This window comes from Balaenoptera ricei, chromosome 19, assembly GCF_028023285.1.
Source record: "Balaenoptera ricei isolate mBalRic1 chromosome 19, mBalRic1.hap2, whole genome shotgun sequence".
Taxonomy (NCBI): domain Eukaryota; kingdom Metazoa; phylum Chordata; class Mammalia; order Artiodactyla; family Balaenopteridae; genus Balaenoptera; species Balaenoptera ricei.
The window spans coordinates 45155552-45169476 of record NC_082657.1 but is presented as its reverse complement, the minus strand read 5'-3'; the positions used below and the strand labels follow the sequence as shown (position 1 = coordinate 45169476).

Sequence of the window (13925 nt, the reverse complement as noted above, 5' to 3'; positions counted from 1 at the left end):
CCCTGCTTGTGGTGTATCTAGGACCTCCCTTGCTCTGAGCTGTCCTCCTCCCCTCCAGAAGCTAAAACACCAGATAGGTTGTGTGCTGACAACATCCAGACACCGGGGAGACCTAGGCAGTCTGGCCCTCACCCTGTCCTGGGAGTGCTGCTGAGAGGTTCAAGTGAGCCAAAGCTGAAACAGTCTAAGTCCCTTCAACACACAGGAGCTAAAGGACACACTACAGAGCATGGCTTGGGCCTGGGAAAATCCTCACTCCTAATGAAGAAGAGTGGGGCAGTTGAGCAACTGATCCAATACCTACCCATAAAGGGCTTCAGTCCCACCTGGACTGGAAGGGCACTGCTGTGCTTCCACCACCTTATGACAAGCCAGAACTAACCCTAGGAAGGGAGAGATACAGTCCCTTCCACATCTAGGTACCTGCACAACCTTTCTCCCACCCCTCCTCCCCACCACAGACTTGTTTCTCAAGTCAGTGCCAAGGGGCCAGAAGGAGAGCAGAAACTAGAGGGACATTAATTTTAGAGTCATTCCAGTTTGAAACCACAGGGAAAGCCCCCAGGTAAGTGGCTTTTTCCATAAGTAACAGAGAAAGGAGTCATACGTTTTATGGATCCCAATAAGTGTCCATTTGTGCCCGAACACCCATGTTAAACATGGCTAGCTTTAAAGGCATTTGTAGCTAGCTTTGAGCTAAATTACTTGGAACTATAGATAAAATTGTCACCTTGCCACTACAATATCCAATCTAAAGAAAGATGTTAACAGCCAAGAAAATGAGTCAAGGGGTCACAAATCCCAACTCCTATGCTTGAAGTCCTCTACGGATCCACCTCCTTCACAATGAAAGTGTGCCAAAGTCAAAGGTATCCGTATAAGAGTCCATGGCTGGCTCCAGCTATGGTCTTCACTGATTTAAGTAACTGCATGCCCATGTGTGCCAGACACTATACTAGGCCTAAGGGCTATAATAGTGAGCAAAATTCAACTCCAGCTGAAAATTCTTAAGGAATTCAAAACCCTCAGAGAAGTGGACTGCCACAATTCAGTTTAGTTCTCAGTTGCTCCTTCTCCCAGTTGAAAGGACACAGGGAGCTAACCCATGGACAAACCAGGACCATTTGGTGCAATTTCCAAACTCTTCCAGGTGAGCTGGAACTCTGCAAAGACCTTATGAGGCCAGGGTCCTTGTGCTTAGGCCCTCTTTATGGAGAAACCCAGTCACTGAAGCACCTCTACTCTCAGGGTCAAGCCTGGTCCTTGAGACCTAAGGCGCAGGAGGTGGAGGCCTATCAGGAAGTCCACCTCCCCATGTTTCAGGGACCCTTAGCTGAGTCCTTATAAAAATAAATTGGCGAAACCCAAATAAAAACCTTACTTTCTGTTTAATCTGTTTTGCCAAACAAACACAGTGAAAACTTTAGTCTAATTGTACAGAAAATAGAATTTGTAACCAGTAGCAAACATAACAAGATAGACCTAAGTCCCTGGCAAGCTGGATCTCCATCAACAGGTCACCTAGATCACCTTGTCGATGGCCTCCTGGGAGGGAGGTCCTAGGAGGCAGAGGCACAGATCTGCCAGTCCCCAACAGAATCAGAGGCTGCACCTGGGAAGGAAAAGCACAAAAAGTAGAACTGATGTTACTTGGATCTTTTATCACTACACACAGAAGAGTTGTCTCTGATTGCCGGCCAAACTCAAGGTTCAGTTGTTTTCCCAAAGCCATAGTCCTTGGGCATCTCGCCTGCATCCCTAGGGGATGTTTCAAGTTCAGTGGTTCTGAAGCCTCTGCTTAACCAGAAACTGCAACATAAACTTGGGGTTGGGGAGTGAAGGTGGGAGGGGTAGACAAAGTCATAATTGCTGGTGTCACCAGTGCAGAGTCTGAGATCCCAGACTTCAGGACCTTGCTTCAGGAGGAAACAAGAGAGGGTGCTTGGTCACCAGCAAAAGAGTCCAGCTGCCCTAAGGCTCAGTACTGCCAACCAGTGCCCCAGGAGTATGAGGGAGTTCAACAGCGGCGGCCTCAGGTCCCGCTAAGCTGGCAGGAGTCTGGGAGTCCTGAAGGCCGAAAGGGGACTTGTTCACATTCCGTGCTTCTTGCGGATGACAGCCATGGCCAGCAGCCGATCCTTCTCGCGTAGTTCTTCACGGAGTTTGGCCTCGGTGAGACGCAGGTGACGGATGCTGCCCTTCATCTCCTTCATCTTCACCTCCATCAGCGCCAGGATGTCCCGCTGCTCGTTCAGCTTGCGCAAGAGCTCCTCCTCTGTGGTGCCAGACGACAACGAGTACGAGTGGTCGGAGCCAGTATCAGGGAAGCCCTCTTCCCCGACCACCACCAACTGGGGGCCCATGGGGCACTCGGCGGCCTCCAGCCCTGCTGTAGCAGCCTCAAGCTCCGACGCAGCGGCTGCGGCCGCTGCGCCCTCTGCGGCCGCGAACTCCACTTGCACCGTCAGGTCAATGGGCTTCACATCTTCTCCCGTGGGAATGGTGGGCACCGGAGGCACGGATCCCGGAGCCTGGCTGCTGTCCACAGCAGCCTGAAGGGTGAGGAGCACAGCCGCAGAAGCAGATACCAGGTTCGGCTGCAGCTGAGCGGTCTGGGCAGTGGAGGCGGACGGCGACGGCTGCTGCTGCTGTTGTTCCTGCTGCTGTTGCTGTTGCTGCTGCTGCTGCTGCTGCCTGCGGCGGGCGGCTGCGGCCCCCGCGGGTCTGCGCGCTACTTTGCGCTCATTGACGCCGCGCAGCGGGAAGATGGTGGGGACCCGCACCGTGTAGGTTTTGCGGCCGCCCTGGAAGTGAACGCTGCAGAGACGGTGGCCCGTGGTGGGCTGGAAGGTGGAGAAGCACCCACTGACGCCGGCACGGGACACATTCTTGAGCCAAAGGCGCCGCAGCTCAGCGTCCTTGGGAAACGTATAGAAGTGCAACGCCTTGTCCCGGTGCGAGTTGTTGTAGCAGCCTGGCACGCAGCACGTAAAGCCAGGCATGGCTGCGCCGCGCGGCCCGGCCCGGCCCACCGGCCTTCTGAGCCTTTCGACGGCCCGGTCTGTATGCCGCCGCCCGCCCCTCGACGGGCGGCACCGCGCGAGGCCTCGGGCGGCCTCCCACTACTGCCGCCCGGCGCGGCCGGACTGGCCCGGCGCCCTGTGCCCAGAATACGCCTCCCGTCGGCCCGCGCCGAGCCAGCCGCCCAGCCGCCCGCCTGCGCTCCAGAGTGGGCCCCAGGGACGCCGCGAAGGACCGCCTGGGAAAGAGGACTACGCCCTCCACAATGCACCGCGGCAGAAGCCGCTCACTTCCGGAGCGGGGGCGCGCTTGTTCCGGCCTCTTTGCAGGGCACCGCGACAGCCCACGTAGAGCGGACTCTTCCCCTACACGGCTCACCCTCGGCGGACTAGAGAGGCGTATTCGGTCGGAACGCTGTCGCTTGGACCGCCCTTCGCAAGGACCTGGAATCCTGATGGGGGGGTCGGGCGGCGCGCGTCTCTCCAGTGCGCAAGCGCCCTGGACATGTGCCCACGGAAACTACAAATCCCGCAATGCCTTGCGCTAAACTTGGCGGCTGCGGCCTGGAGCGCCGCCTAAGGGAAAGGTCGGGTTGCAAGCGGACCAGGTTTCGGACGAGGCCGTGCTGTTCGCCGGAAGCAATCCCCCAACCGTGAGCTGCTGAGTGCACGGCATTCCTGCGGGGGGAGGGGAGGAAGGACCTAAGCCTCAGTGTCCCAAAGGACCTCAGGGAGCCCTTTTGTCTACATTGGAGACTCTCCCCCGACTCAGACGCCGCTTGCCTTGACTGTCTTATTGACCTAAACATAATTATCACTAGGCGCCTACTGTGCGCCGAGCATAGGGCAGGAAGTTGGGAACCGTGCAGGAACCATACCGACGCGGCCTGACTATAGAGGGATGAGGGTCAGACTTTTGGATAATAGATGTGAATGAATGCACACTAATGGATGTCTAATCACAGAAATAAACGCTCCAAAAACAAAAATCAACAAGGGAGAGGGAAAAGTGGGAGGCGGAGGCCCAGGAAGAAAAAATCCACGAAAAGCTTGGTTAGGGAGGAGTCGCTGGTTTTTGCCCCGGGAACCAGCCTGTAAGAACCTGAGGCAGGAAGGAGCTAGGCTCTGCCATTAAGGATCCTCAAGGGTAGCCAGAATAGCAGAAGCTCCGAAAGATACCAAACTGGGCCAAGTTAAAAGATTTGTGATTTTATTCTGCAGGTGACTGGGAACTGTTGGAGGGGTGTTAAACGAGAGGTTGGACAGGATTTGTATTGTAACAAGTTACCTCCCCACTCCCTCGACTTCCTTGGGGAAAGTGTTCTAAAGGGCAAGAGAAGCTGTGGAAAACCAGAGAGGAGGCCAGGCACTCGTCCAGGAGAGTTACCTGTAAGCTAGCCCTCCTTTGCCGAGTTCCCCGTTTCTCCCACTTCTTGCCGTTCTTCACCCTTTCTCCTGACTCTCCCTCCTCACTTTTTTCTCTTCTGATTACAGACCACGGGTATGAATTCAAAGCCTAGTTTATATATTATTTCTAATTATTTGATATAAAAACAAAATAGATCGGGCCTTTTAAAAGTTTGCAAAAGCACTCCAAGTTAACTGTCACTTTTTTCGTTATTCCTTTTTATTTTTGGCTGCATTGGGTCGTTGTTGCCGCACACGGGCTTTTCTCTAGCTGCGGCAAGCAGGGGCTACTCTTTGTTGCGGTCCGTGGGCTTCTCATTGCGGTGGCTTCACTTGTTGCAGAGCGCGGGCTCTAGGTGCGCGGGCTTCAATAGTTGTGGCGTGCAGGCTCTAGAGCGCAGGCTCAGTAGTTGTGATGCACAGGTTTAGTTGCTCCGCAGCATGTGGGATCTTCCCAGACCAGGGCTCGAACCCGTGTCCCCTGCGTTGGCAGGCGGATTCCTAACCACTGCACCACCAGGGAAGTCCAAGTTTGTTATTCTTTATTGTAAAACAGACCCACACTTAAAATGTTCTAGAAACATACAGGACAATGGGGAAAAAAAGAACTATTTTTCTGGTCCCAACACCCAAACATTACCATTGCATTTCTGTTTACAACCAATGTGATCCTTGGTTATTTGTGTGGATTTCACAGAACCATTCCTCCTGGCCAATGCAAACTGAGGTCCACATCTTGAACCCCTTCAAATTCAGAAATACGTTCTTTAGTATGTGTAGCCCATGGTGAAAGATGTGCATTCATTTGGGTGAATCATTTATACAAGTGTAAAAACATGAATACACACTGTTATATGTTTAAATGTTTATAAAATGTGTGCAGTAGAGATAAAATTCAGCAAAGGTCATTGCATCTGTTATTATGTATTTTCATTGTCATACAGTTACTCATACGGTTCTACTCCTACCAGTCTCAAGACCTACCTTACTCAAAAAATGTTGGTGAGAAGTCAAACTGATGTCATTTCTTTATGTACAGAACATTGAAAATTATGCTCTATAAAACTACTTTCCAGACTTGAGGACACGGGGAGGGGGAAGGGTAAGCTGGGACGAAGTGAGAGAGTGGCATGGACATATATACACTACCAAATGTAAAACAGTGGGAAGCAGCCGCATAGCACAGGGAGATCAGCTCTGTGCTTGTGTCCACCTAGAGGGGTGGGATAAGGAGGATGGGAGGGAGACACGAGGGAGGGGATATGGGGATATATGTACATGTATAGCTGATTCACTTTGTTATACAGCAGAAACTAACACACCATTGTACAGCAGTTATACTCCAATAAAGATGTTTAAAAAAAAAAAGGGACTTCCCTGGTGGCGCAATGGTTAAGAATCCACCTGCCAATGCAGGGGACATGGGTTCGAGCCCTGGTCCGGGAAGATCCCACATGCCACGGAGCAACTAAGCCCATGCACCACAACTACTGAGCCTGTGTGCCACAACTACTGAAACCTGCGTGCCTAGAGCCTGTGCTCCGCAACAAGAGAAGCCACCACAATGAGAACCCCGCGCACCACAACAAAGAGTAGCCCCTGCTAGCTGCAACTAGAGAAAGCCCGCGCGCAGCAATGAAAACCCAACGCAGCCAATTAGTTAATTAATTATTAATTTAAAAAAAAGCACTCTACCTTCCAGTACATAAAATCACCTTTAATCTACACTTAGTCTTCTACACTCAAAAAAATGTCTGGAATGCAACGCCTGGCTTTCTCCCCACCCCCACTGCCCTGCCCACCTTCTGTCTTGTCACCTCTGGAGAAAGGCAAGAACCTTTGTCACATGTCTCCCGGATTCCAATCTTGCCTTCCCTACAATCTGTTCTTTACATGGCTGCCAAAGAAAATATAATTATGTAATACCTCTGCTTAAATCCCTCCGGTGGCCTATTGCATTTAGAATATTCTCCAAACTCCTTTCCAGAACCTGCGATACCTCACATGGTCTGGCCCCATGAACCCAGTTTTTTTGATTGTTTGTTCGTTTTCAGTTTTGCTTTCTTGTGTTTTTTGGCCACATCACGCGGCTTGTGGGATTTTAGTTCTTGGACCAGGGATTGAATCCAGGCCCTTGGCAGTGAGAGCGCAGAGTCCTAACCACTGGACCACCAGGGAATTCTCCCAGTGTTTTATTATTTAAAATAATATTTATAAAATATTATTTTATTATTATTATTATTTTGGCTGCATTGGGTCTTCGTTGCTGCGCGCGGGCTTTCTCTAGTTGAGGCTAGCGGGGGCTACTCTTCGTTGCAGAGCACGGGCTTCTCACTGCAGTGGCTTCTCTTTGTTGTGGAGCACGGGCCCTAGGCGCGCAGACTTCATTAGTTGTTGCTTGCGGGCTCTAGGCTCGCTGGCTTCAGTAGTTGTGGCACTGAGGTTCCGTAGTTGTGGCTTGTGGGCTCTAGAGCGCAGGCTCAGTAGTTGTGGTACACTGGCTTAGTTTCTCCGCAGCATGTGGGATCTTCCCGGACCAGGGCTCGAATGTCCTCTGAATTGGCAGGTTGATTCTTAACCACTACACCAGCAGGGCAGTCCCTGTGTTTTGTTTTGTTTTTTTGACAAATAGTAAATATAAAGTTTAATCAATCATGTAAACACAGTAAAGACAATCTATGCAAACACAAATAATGCTGTGAAAAGTAAGCTCATTCTCAAATTGTTTTGAGAAGTTTTTTATGTTTTTTCCATATTATCCAGTCCAAAGCTTTACAAATAATGAATAAATATTGCACTTAGGTGGTTGATAGTGATCGCGGAAATGTGCCTGCAAAGGGCTAGCAATTTAAGTCAGATAACACAAAGGTCAGATCTAAATGACGAGGAATATGATTTTCCTCTGCAGTTCTCTAATTTTGAGAAGCAAGAATCTTATTTTTTCTTTGCTCTATTTTTTAACATAAGCACAAATATGCCCATGCCACTGCCAGTATCTGAAACTTTACACACAATTTAGGAGCATGAAGGAGAGCTCCACAGGCAACTCAGAGCTCAAGTTCTATTTCAGCTCGCAATAAAATTTAAGAAAGGGGACAGGGGGCTGTCAGTTGGTGAAAATATGGTAATGGAGTCTCCAGCATTAACAGAACTTTTGAGAGCTGGAATTAATCTCAAAATTGCTGATGTTTGGAGATTTTAACATCTCTGCTGGATCACAAACAGCCCACTAGCCTCTGAGCCTGCAAACTGATCTCTTGTGATAGATACAGGTCCTATAGACACATTGGTCTTTGCAAATGCAAATCTGATCAGGTCACATATAGAATACAGTTATTTTTTTCCTGGCCCAAATGTGTCTCTCCTCATCTTCGGAGAGGGAGATGAGAATGAGAGACATTCTCACAAATAGTCACTGCTATTTATTCATGACCTGGCTTATTACTTGTCAGATCCTGAGTTAAACATTATCTAATTGACTCATTACACACACACACACACACACACACACACACACACACACACTCTTATTAGGTGGTTATCACCCTCATCTTACAGGTGAGGAAACCGAGGCTTCGACTGGCTGCACATATTTGCCCAGGCTCAAGGTAAGGATGCCCGCAACACCCGTTTGCTACCACCACTGTACACCCCGGGCGAAGCCTGCGGCAGGACTAGAACTGCAATTCCCGTGGGGCTGTGCGGCAGCCTCGCGAGAGTTGACCTAAATTCAGCAGCATCGCGAGAGTTGGCTTAAATGTGGCGGCGGGAAGCCGGCGATCGTAGCTACCGTAGCGGCTGGGAGGGCTGGCTGCTGAGGCGATGGCGGACAGCGACAGCCGGGACAGCGAGCCTACGACGCGCACGCTGCTACGGCGCGTGCTGGATACAGCGGATCCGCGCACCCCGCGGCGACCCCGGAGTGCTCGGACTGAGTATGTGAGGGTGCCCCAACACAAGAGCAACCAGAGGGAGTGGGCGATGGGGTCCAGAGCTGACCCTGTTTGGAGACGGAAACTGAGTCTCGGAGAAGAGCAGAGTCCGGGGCTCTGAGAACAGGCTCCTTTCTCCTCGCTGGGCTCGGGTCAGCTGTTTGTGCGCCCACCCCTGAGACTCCAGGCCGCTCGGGACCTCAGAGCTCAATTATGCAGGCGTCCTTGGGGGTCCGCTTCTGGAAGCGAAGGATAGGTGCCCAGAATCTGGACCTCTGCTATGTTCTCTAGGCCAGTTTTTTCCAGAGTATGTCCAGGCATCTGCCCTGAACTGTCTCCCAAGCGGTTCCCAGCTGAAAGATGGGAAAGGAGTTGCAGAGCATAGCCTGGGTAGCAGTCAGGAGGCAGGAACTGGAAAGATGCTTTGCTAGGGAGCAGCGAATTTGGCCTGAGGTGGTGGGAGTGTCAGTGGGTGAGGGCTGTGGTGAGCTCATGGTGCAGAGAGGGTGGAAGATGGCATCTGCTGACTTCCTGGGGCAGTGCAGTTCCTTTATAGACAATGGGAAGCCATTCATCATAGGTTTTAGACCTATGAGTGATGAAGTGGGAGTTGTGCCAGAGGAACATTTATGTGGTTCTGGAATCTGAGAGGGGATTGGATTGGAGAGAGTAGGGCTGGAGTGACCCATGTGGAGGTTGCTGTCAGACCCTGACTAGTACTTAAAAGGTTTAAAGATGTTGAAATATCCTTGGATTGTTTTAGTGTCTAAAATGGATACTTTTCCAGTTGTTTCTTTTATCTGTGTGGTTAACCCCTACTTCTGCCATAGTCACTTCTGTGAAGCCTTCCTCAGCCCTTCTCTCTGGCTGGGTCATCATATTCCTTCTCTCTTCCCATACCCCTTGGGCTCCCTTTCATCCACAACCCTGTTGACATAGAACTGGGAATAGGGCTGTGGGAGGGCAAGTGGTTTCTGGTCCCTGTCCCTAAGGGTAAAGGACTTCAGCCAAGATCCCTGACGAAGACCCATCTCTAGTTCACCCTCCCTACATAATTCTCACAGTTGCTGCTCTTTACACAGTGTCCAAAGAGCCCTGCTTCAAACACCTTCCTCTAGGAGGCTGAGGAGCCAAACAAAGATGACTGCCAGGCGTTGTTCTCATAGAGCCAGGGTAAGTGCCCTATCCACTGATCACTACAGGGCTCTGGTTGCCTTCAGGGGGCTCTTGAGTTATAGCTCTGCTCCGGAGCCCACCTTGAGGGACTGTCAAGGCAAAGGAACAAACTGATTGCTTGATGCTTTTACCCAAAGTCTATTGACAGATTGGCCCATGTTCAAGCCAGTGGACACCTGGAGGAACAGACACCCCGGACTCTGCTGAAGAACATCTTACTAACTGGTGAGTGAGGACTGGCCTGCAGTGAGAATCAGGCACCAGCCCTGTGGTATCTCTCATTTAGGGCAGCCTGCCCTGCCAGCTCCACTCTCTCCTTGCTATTTCTACAGCCCCGGAATCTTCCATCCTAATGCCAGAGTCAGTGGTGAAGCCAGTGCCGGCACCGCAGGTGGTCCAGGCTTCCAGACGGGAAAGCGGTCGGGGCAGGTGCAGTAAATTCCCTCCTTGGGCTAGGCTGCTGGGCATTACTAGTCAGGGAGCCTCTTGGGGCTCTAAGAGCCGGAGTTGGGTGTCCTGGCTTGTCTGAGAAAAGCTCCATCCTTGTAGCCTGGAGCTGCAGCTTCCTGAACTTGAGCCCCCCACAACCCTGGCTCCAGGTCTGCTGGCTCTTGGCAGAAGGAAGCAGAGACTGAGGTTGTCAGTGTTTCAGCAAGGAGTGGACTTGGGACTGCCTCCCTCCCAAGGTGAGGTCCTGGACAACACCTGTGGCCACCCTCTCTGTCCTCTGGAGAGACTGAGGAGGCCTGAGAGAAGCCTGGGTAACTTATTATGGTTTCTTTTTACATCCTCTTGCAGAGCCTCATGGGAATGCTGATGCCTCTTCCCTCACCAGGTGCTGTTGCCTGTTCCGGGAGTTGGTGGAGGAGAGGCTTGGGGAAGGGGGTGCTGACTAGAATGCAATCTGGCTATAACTGCTCCAGGCTCACAGCATGGTGGCTGGGTTCTAAGAGATGAGAGCACCGGGGCAGCTGGGGGACTCCTGGGGTGGGGGAGGGGGGTTGGACCTCAGGTACCTGATTTTCCTTTGTGCCTTGTCCCTCCCGTCAGCTCCCTCAACTTGACCTTCGCCACACCTCTGCAGCCACAATCAGTGAAGAGGCCTGGTTTGGCCCGCAGACCTCCTACACGCCGAGCTGTAGATGTGGGTACATTTTTGCAGGATCTGCGAGATACTTCCCTGGCCTTGGCTCCTCCAGGTAAGGTTGAGATTTCCGTCTTCTGGCCTGTGGGGAAAGCTTTCCCCCCATGATTGATGGGAGGTGCTGCTGAGACCAAGGTTGCTCCTCTCTCCTTTGAGTCAAGAACAGTGAGCAAGCCTGGCCAGTAGGTCTACGAGGACTTTCTGCTTTCTTTCTGCAAATTGCCTCTTGTCTTGCTGGGGCCCAGTCTTGGTCCCTCAGTATCTTCCAGGACCCCATATCCTTGAAGAGGTACAGGACTGAGGGTAGGAAAGGGGTGTGATATGGTGGCTGGAGCTTATTGGGAGGTTGAAAGGGGCTAGGATCAGGATCAGCTGTTCAGTCAGAGCTGACCTGGGAGCCTGATTCCAAAAGACAAGTCAAGTTCACCAGGATAAGAGAAGGGTTTCAGGCAGAGGGACCTGAATGAGAAGTGGAGGCATGGGTGAGCAGATTGGGTGGGGCAACCTATGGAGCCTGGGAATGCCAGGCTAAGGAGCAGGAAGGTAAGCAAGGAGAGCTGTGGAAGGGAGATTAGGCTTAGAGTAGACTTAGTCTTCTCTCTCTGAGGGCCACTTGGGCAGGCTTGTGGGTCCACTACCCAGGCCCTGGTGACTGGGTAGCAGAGCAGCAGGTGGGCTTGCAAAACACTGAGTGCCAACTGGATCTTGATCTCCAGATGAGAGCCTCAAAACCCCTGTTGCTACTCTGCCAACAGACACAGTGTTGGAGGACACCCAGCCCTTCTCCCAGCCCTTGGTTGGCCGTTCCCCCAGTGTGCACCACTCCCTGCCTTGCCCCTCTCACTCTGGGGCTAAAGATGTGGAGAGGGCTGCCAGTCGCAGGACATGGAGCAGTGGGCTTGGGCTGCAGAACAACGGTGAGTATGTGGGGCACGCAACCTGGAGCCAAGCCTAGCTTAAGCAAGAATTGGCATGGTGTTTTTTCCTCCTCAGGCCCATATGTGTACCCCCTCACCCCCGAGTCCCTTTGGAGGGCTGTTGATCCCTCCATCCAAGAGCAGAGTCAGTGTTGGGCCAGGAGATTCCAAACCAGTACCCTGGGGCTGCCTCTGGCCCTCTTCCCTCCTTGATGGGCTAGGCTGGGTTTTACTACTCCATCTTTACCTTTCTCAGAGCTACAGCCCTGGCCTACTGCTTTTCTAGCCTGTATTCTCTGCCCTTGATTCAGGTGCTGGGAAACCAGCCCAGCTTCTGGCAGGAAAGGTGGAGGAGGTTGGTGCCCTTGCTATGGGCTTTCCGAACATCAGCAGTAATATCTCTGGAGAAGATGGAATAGAGCCCTTACAGAATGGAGTAGGTGAGGAGGCAGAGGAAAGAATGGAAGAAAGCTTGAGGGAAGTGGAGAAGGCAGCAGAAGCACAAGGATCGGCCAGAGCAGAAGAGCCTGAAGGACACATAGAAGTGACCGAAGCAGAGGGATCCTGGGGGGCTGTCGAGGCCAAGGAGCCAGAAGGATCTTCAGGGGATGAAGACACCTCTGGTAGAACAGGTAAGGGGCCCAGTGCAGGGATCAGGGGGTGGGTGGGTGACAGCTGTGTCCCTGGCCTTGGAGGAGGGGCTTACCTGGCTTGTGTTTCTGGGCACAGGTGGTCTTGGGCCAGGGAAACTCTGAAGGGCCCCTTGCTTGGCTGGAGCTAGATGGAGCCCTCAAGGAACAGGATAAGGAGGCTGTGGGCCTTCAGGGTTGAGTGAGATGGTCAGGCCTGTGCCCTCTGTAACCCTGCCCTTCCTCTGCAGCAAGTCCAGAGTTGGCCTCCAGCACCCCAGAGTTCCTTCGGGCCAGGCGACTTCAGTTTCTTGAGACAGCTCCACCACCTAGCACTGCAGTGTAAGATCCCACGACCCTGTTCCACATGGGCCTCTTGGAAGGGGGCAGGTACTGAGGTTGGCATTGGGTACCACAGAGTTATCACTCTTATCACTCTTCCTTTAGGTATGTAAGATGATTACCCAGGAGAGCACCCTAAGGTGGGCTGGATGGGGCCCACTCAGAGCACATCTGTCACCCTGGTGCCTGCTTGCAGGGACTTAGAGGAGCCTGGGCAGGGGGAAGTGCCTAGGTTAGTATGCAGTCAGAGAAGGCTTCCTGGAGGAGAATTAGCAGAATGGGACAGGCAGCAGTGGGCTGAGTAGGGGGAATGTCCATGCCAAAGCCTGAAGATCATGGGCCTGAGCAAGTACTGGTTTGTATGATGAGGCTAGACTGGGACATTGTGCCCAGATTGTGGAGGGTTGGGGCCCCAGGGAAAGACCAGGCCTCTACATAGCCCCCTGTCCCCACTGCCCCCCAGAAATGGTTGGAGCTGTTGGTCCAGCCTGGCCAAGGAGCACAAGGGCCCCAGTCTTGGCAGGAGCCAGCAAGACTTATCTTTGATTAGCGGCCTCTTTAGGTAGTAGCAGTTCAGCTAACTCTGTTCACTCCTTGCCCCCAGGTTACCTTCAGAGCCTCCGGAGCCTCTGTCGGCCAGGCTTCCTCCCAAGCCCCGAATCCCTGGCTCCAGACCCCGTCAAGATCCCTACAAGACTGGACTGAACCACTATGCGAAACTCCTTAGCTTCTATGCTAAGATGCCCATGGAGAAGAAGGCTGTGGAGATGGTGGAGAAGTGGTGAGTCCTTGACACTTGGGGTGGGGAGAGGAGCCCCTCAGATCATGAACAGTCTGTTTTACCCCTACTTTCTTGGCAGCCTGGACAAGTATTTCCAGCATCTTTGTGACGACCTGGAGGTATTTGCTGCTCATGCTGGCCGCAAGACTGTGAGGCCAGAGGACCTGGAGCTGCTGATGCGAAGGTAAGTGGATGGAAGCAGGGAGGTGCTGGGTGTGGGAGTGCTGGCGCTGATTCTCTCATTCTCTATCTTCCTCTGCTGCAGGCAGGGCCTGGTCACTGACCAAGTCTCCCTGCATGTGCTCGTGGAGCGGCACCTGCCCCTGGAGTACCGACAGCAGCTCATCCCTTGTGCATTCAGTGGCAACACTGTCTTCCCTGCCCAGTAGTGGCCAGGCCTCAACACCTGCCCTGTCCCTCCCTGGGGCCCCTTGGCCCCACATACACTTCTAGGTTTCCTCCCTGCCCCCCAGCATCAATAAAATGTCACAAACAGAATATGCTGTGTTTTGGTGCATGTTCTGGGACCAGCCAAGCAGGGACCAACCACCCTTCCCTTGACTCCCCAGCATAACCT

General features: G+C 52.5%; 2 protein-coding genes across 6 annotated transcripts; one reads left to right on the top strand and one right to left on the bottom strand.

The window, feature by feature from the left end:
- Positions 1-1369: 1369 nt before the first annotated feature.
- THAP11 (THAP domain containing 11) lies at positions 1370-3419 on the bottom strand. Its single transcript, XM_059904623.1, has one exon. The coding sequence runs from the start codon at positions 3000-3002 to the stop codon at positions 2091-2093; it is 912 nt and encodes a 303-aa protein (XP_059760606.1). The 5' UTR covers positions 3003-3419; the 3' UTR covers positions 1370-2090.
- On the top strand, positions 2439-13846 carry CENPT (centromere protein T). 5 transcript variants are annotated; one of them, XM_059904619.1, is made up of 16 exons: positions 3595-3673; positions 4242-4409; positions 7986-8035; positions 8165-8362; positions 9442-9532; positions 9673-9760; positions 9868-9964; positions 10085-10221; positions 10334-10370; positions 10586-10734; positions 11435-11596; positions 11908-12228; positions 12477-12567; positions 13172-13348; positions 13428-13532; positions 13614-13846. In XM_059904619.1, exons 4-16 carry the CDS (start codon positions 8250-8252, stop codon positions 13735-13737), a joined length of 1692 nt encoding a protein of 563 aa, XP_059760602.1. In that variant the 5' UTR covers positions 3595-3673; positions 4242-4409; positions 7986-8035; positions 8165-8249; the 3' UTR covers positions 13738-13846. The 5 variants fall into 5 exon arrangements, with proteins under 5 accessions (XP_059760601.1, XP_059760602.1, XP_059760603.1 ...); XM_059904620.1 differs by having other exon boundaries at positions 8162-8362; XM_059904621.1 differs by lacking the exon at positions 4242-4409 and having other exon boundaries at positions 3611-3673.
- The last annotated feature ends 79 nt before the right edge of the window (positions 13847-13925 follow it).

Excerpts from the sequence above, each read along its gene's own strand:
- THAP11 (XM_059904623.1), bottom strand. The coding sequence starts at position 3,002 with ATGCCTGGCTTTACGTGCTGCGTGCCAGGCTGCTACAACAACTCGCAC.
- CENPT (XM_059904618.1), top strand. The coding sequence starts at position 3,555 with ATGCCTTGCGCTAAACTTGGCGGCTGCGGCCTGGAGCGCCGCCTAAGG. Across the intron at positions 10,371-10,585 it reads GATGCCTCTTCCCTCACCAG|CTCCCTCAACTTGACCTTCG; the intron begins GTGCTGTTGCCT and ends CCCTCCCGTCAG. Across the intron at positions 13,533-13,613 it reads CTGGAGCTGCTGATGCGAAG|GCAGGGCCTGGTCACTGACC; the intron begins GTAAGTGGATGG and ends CCTCTGCTGCAG.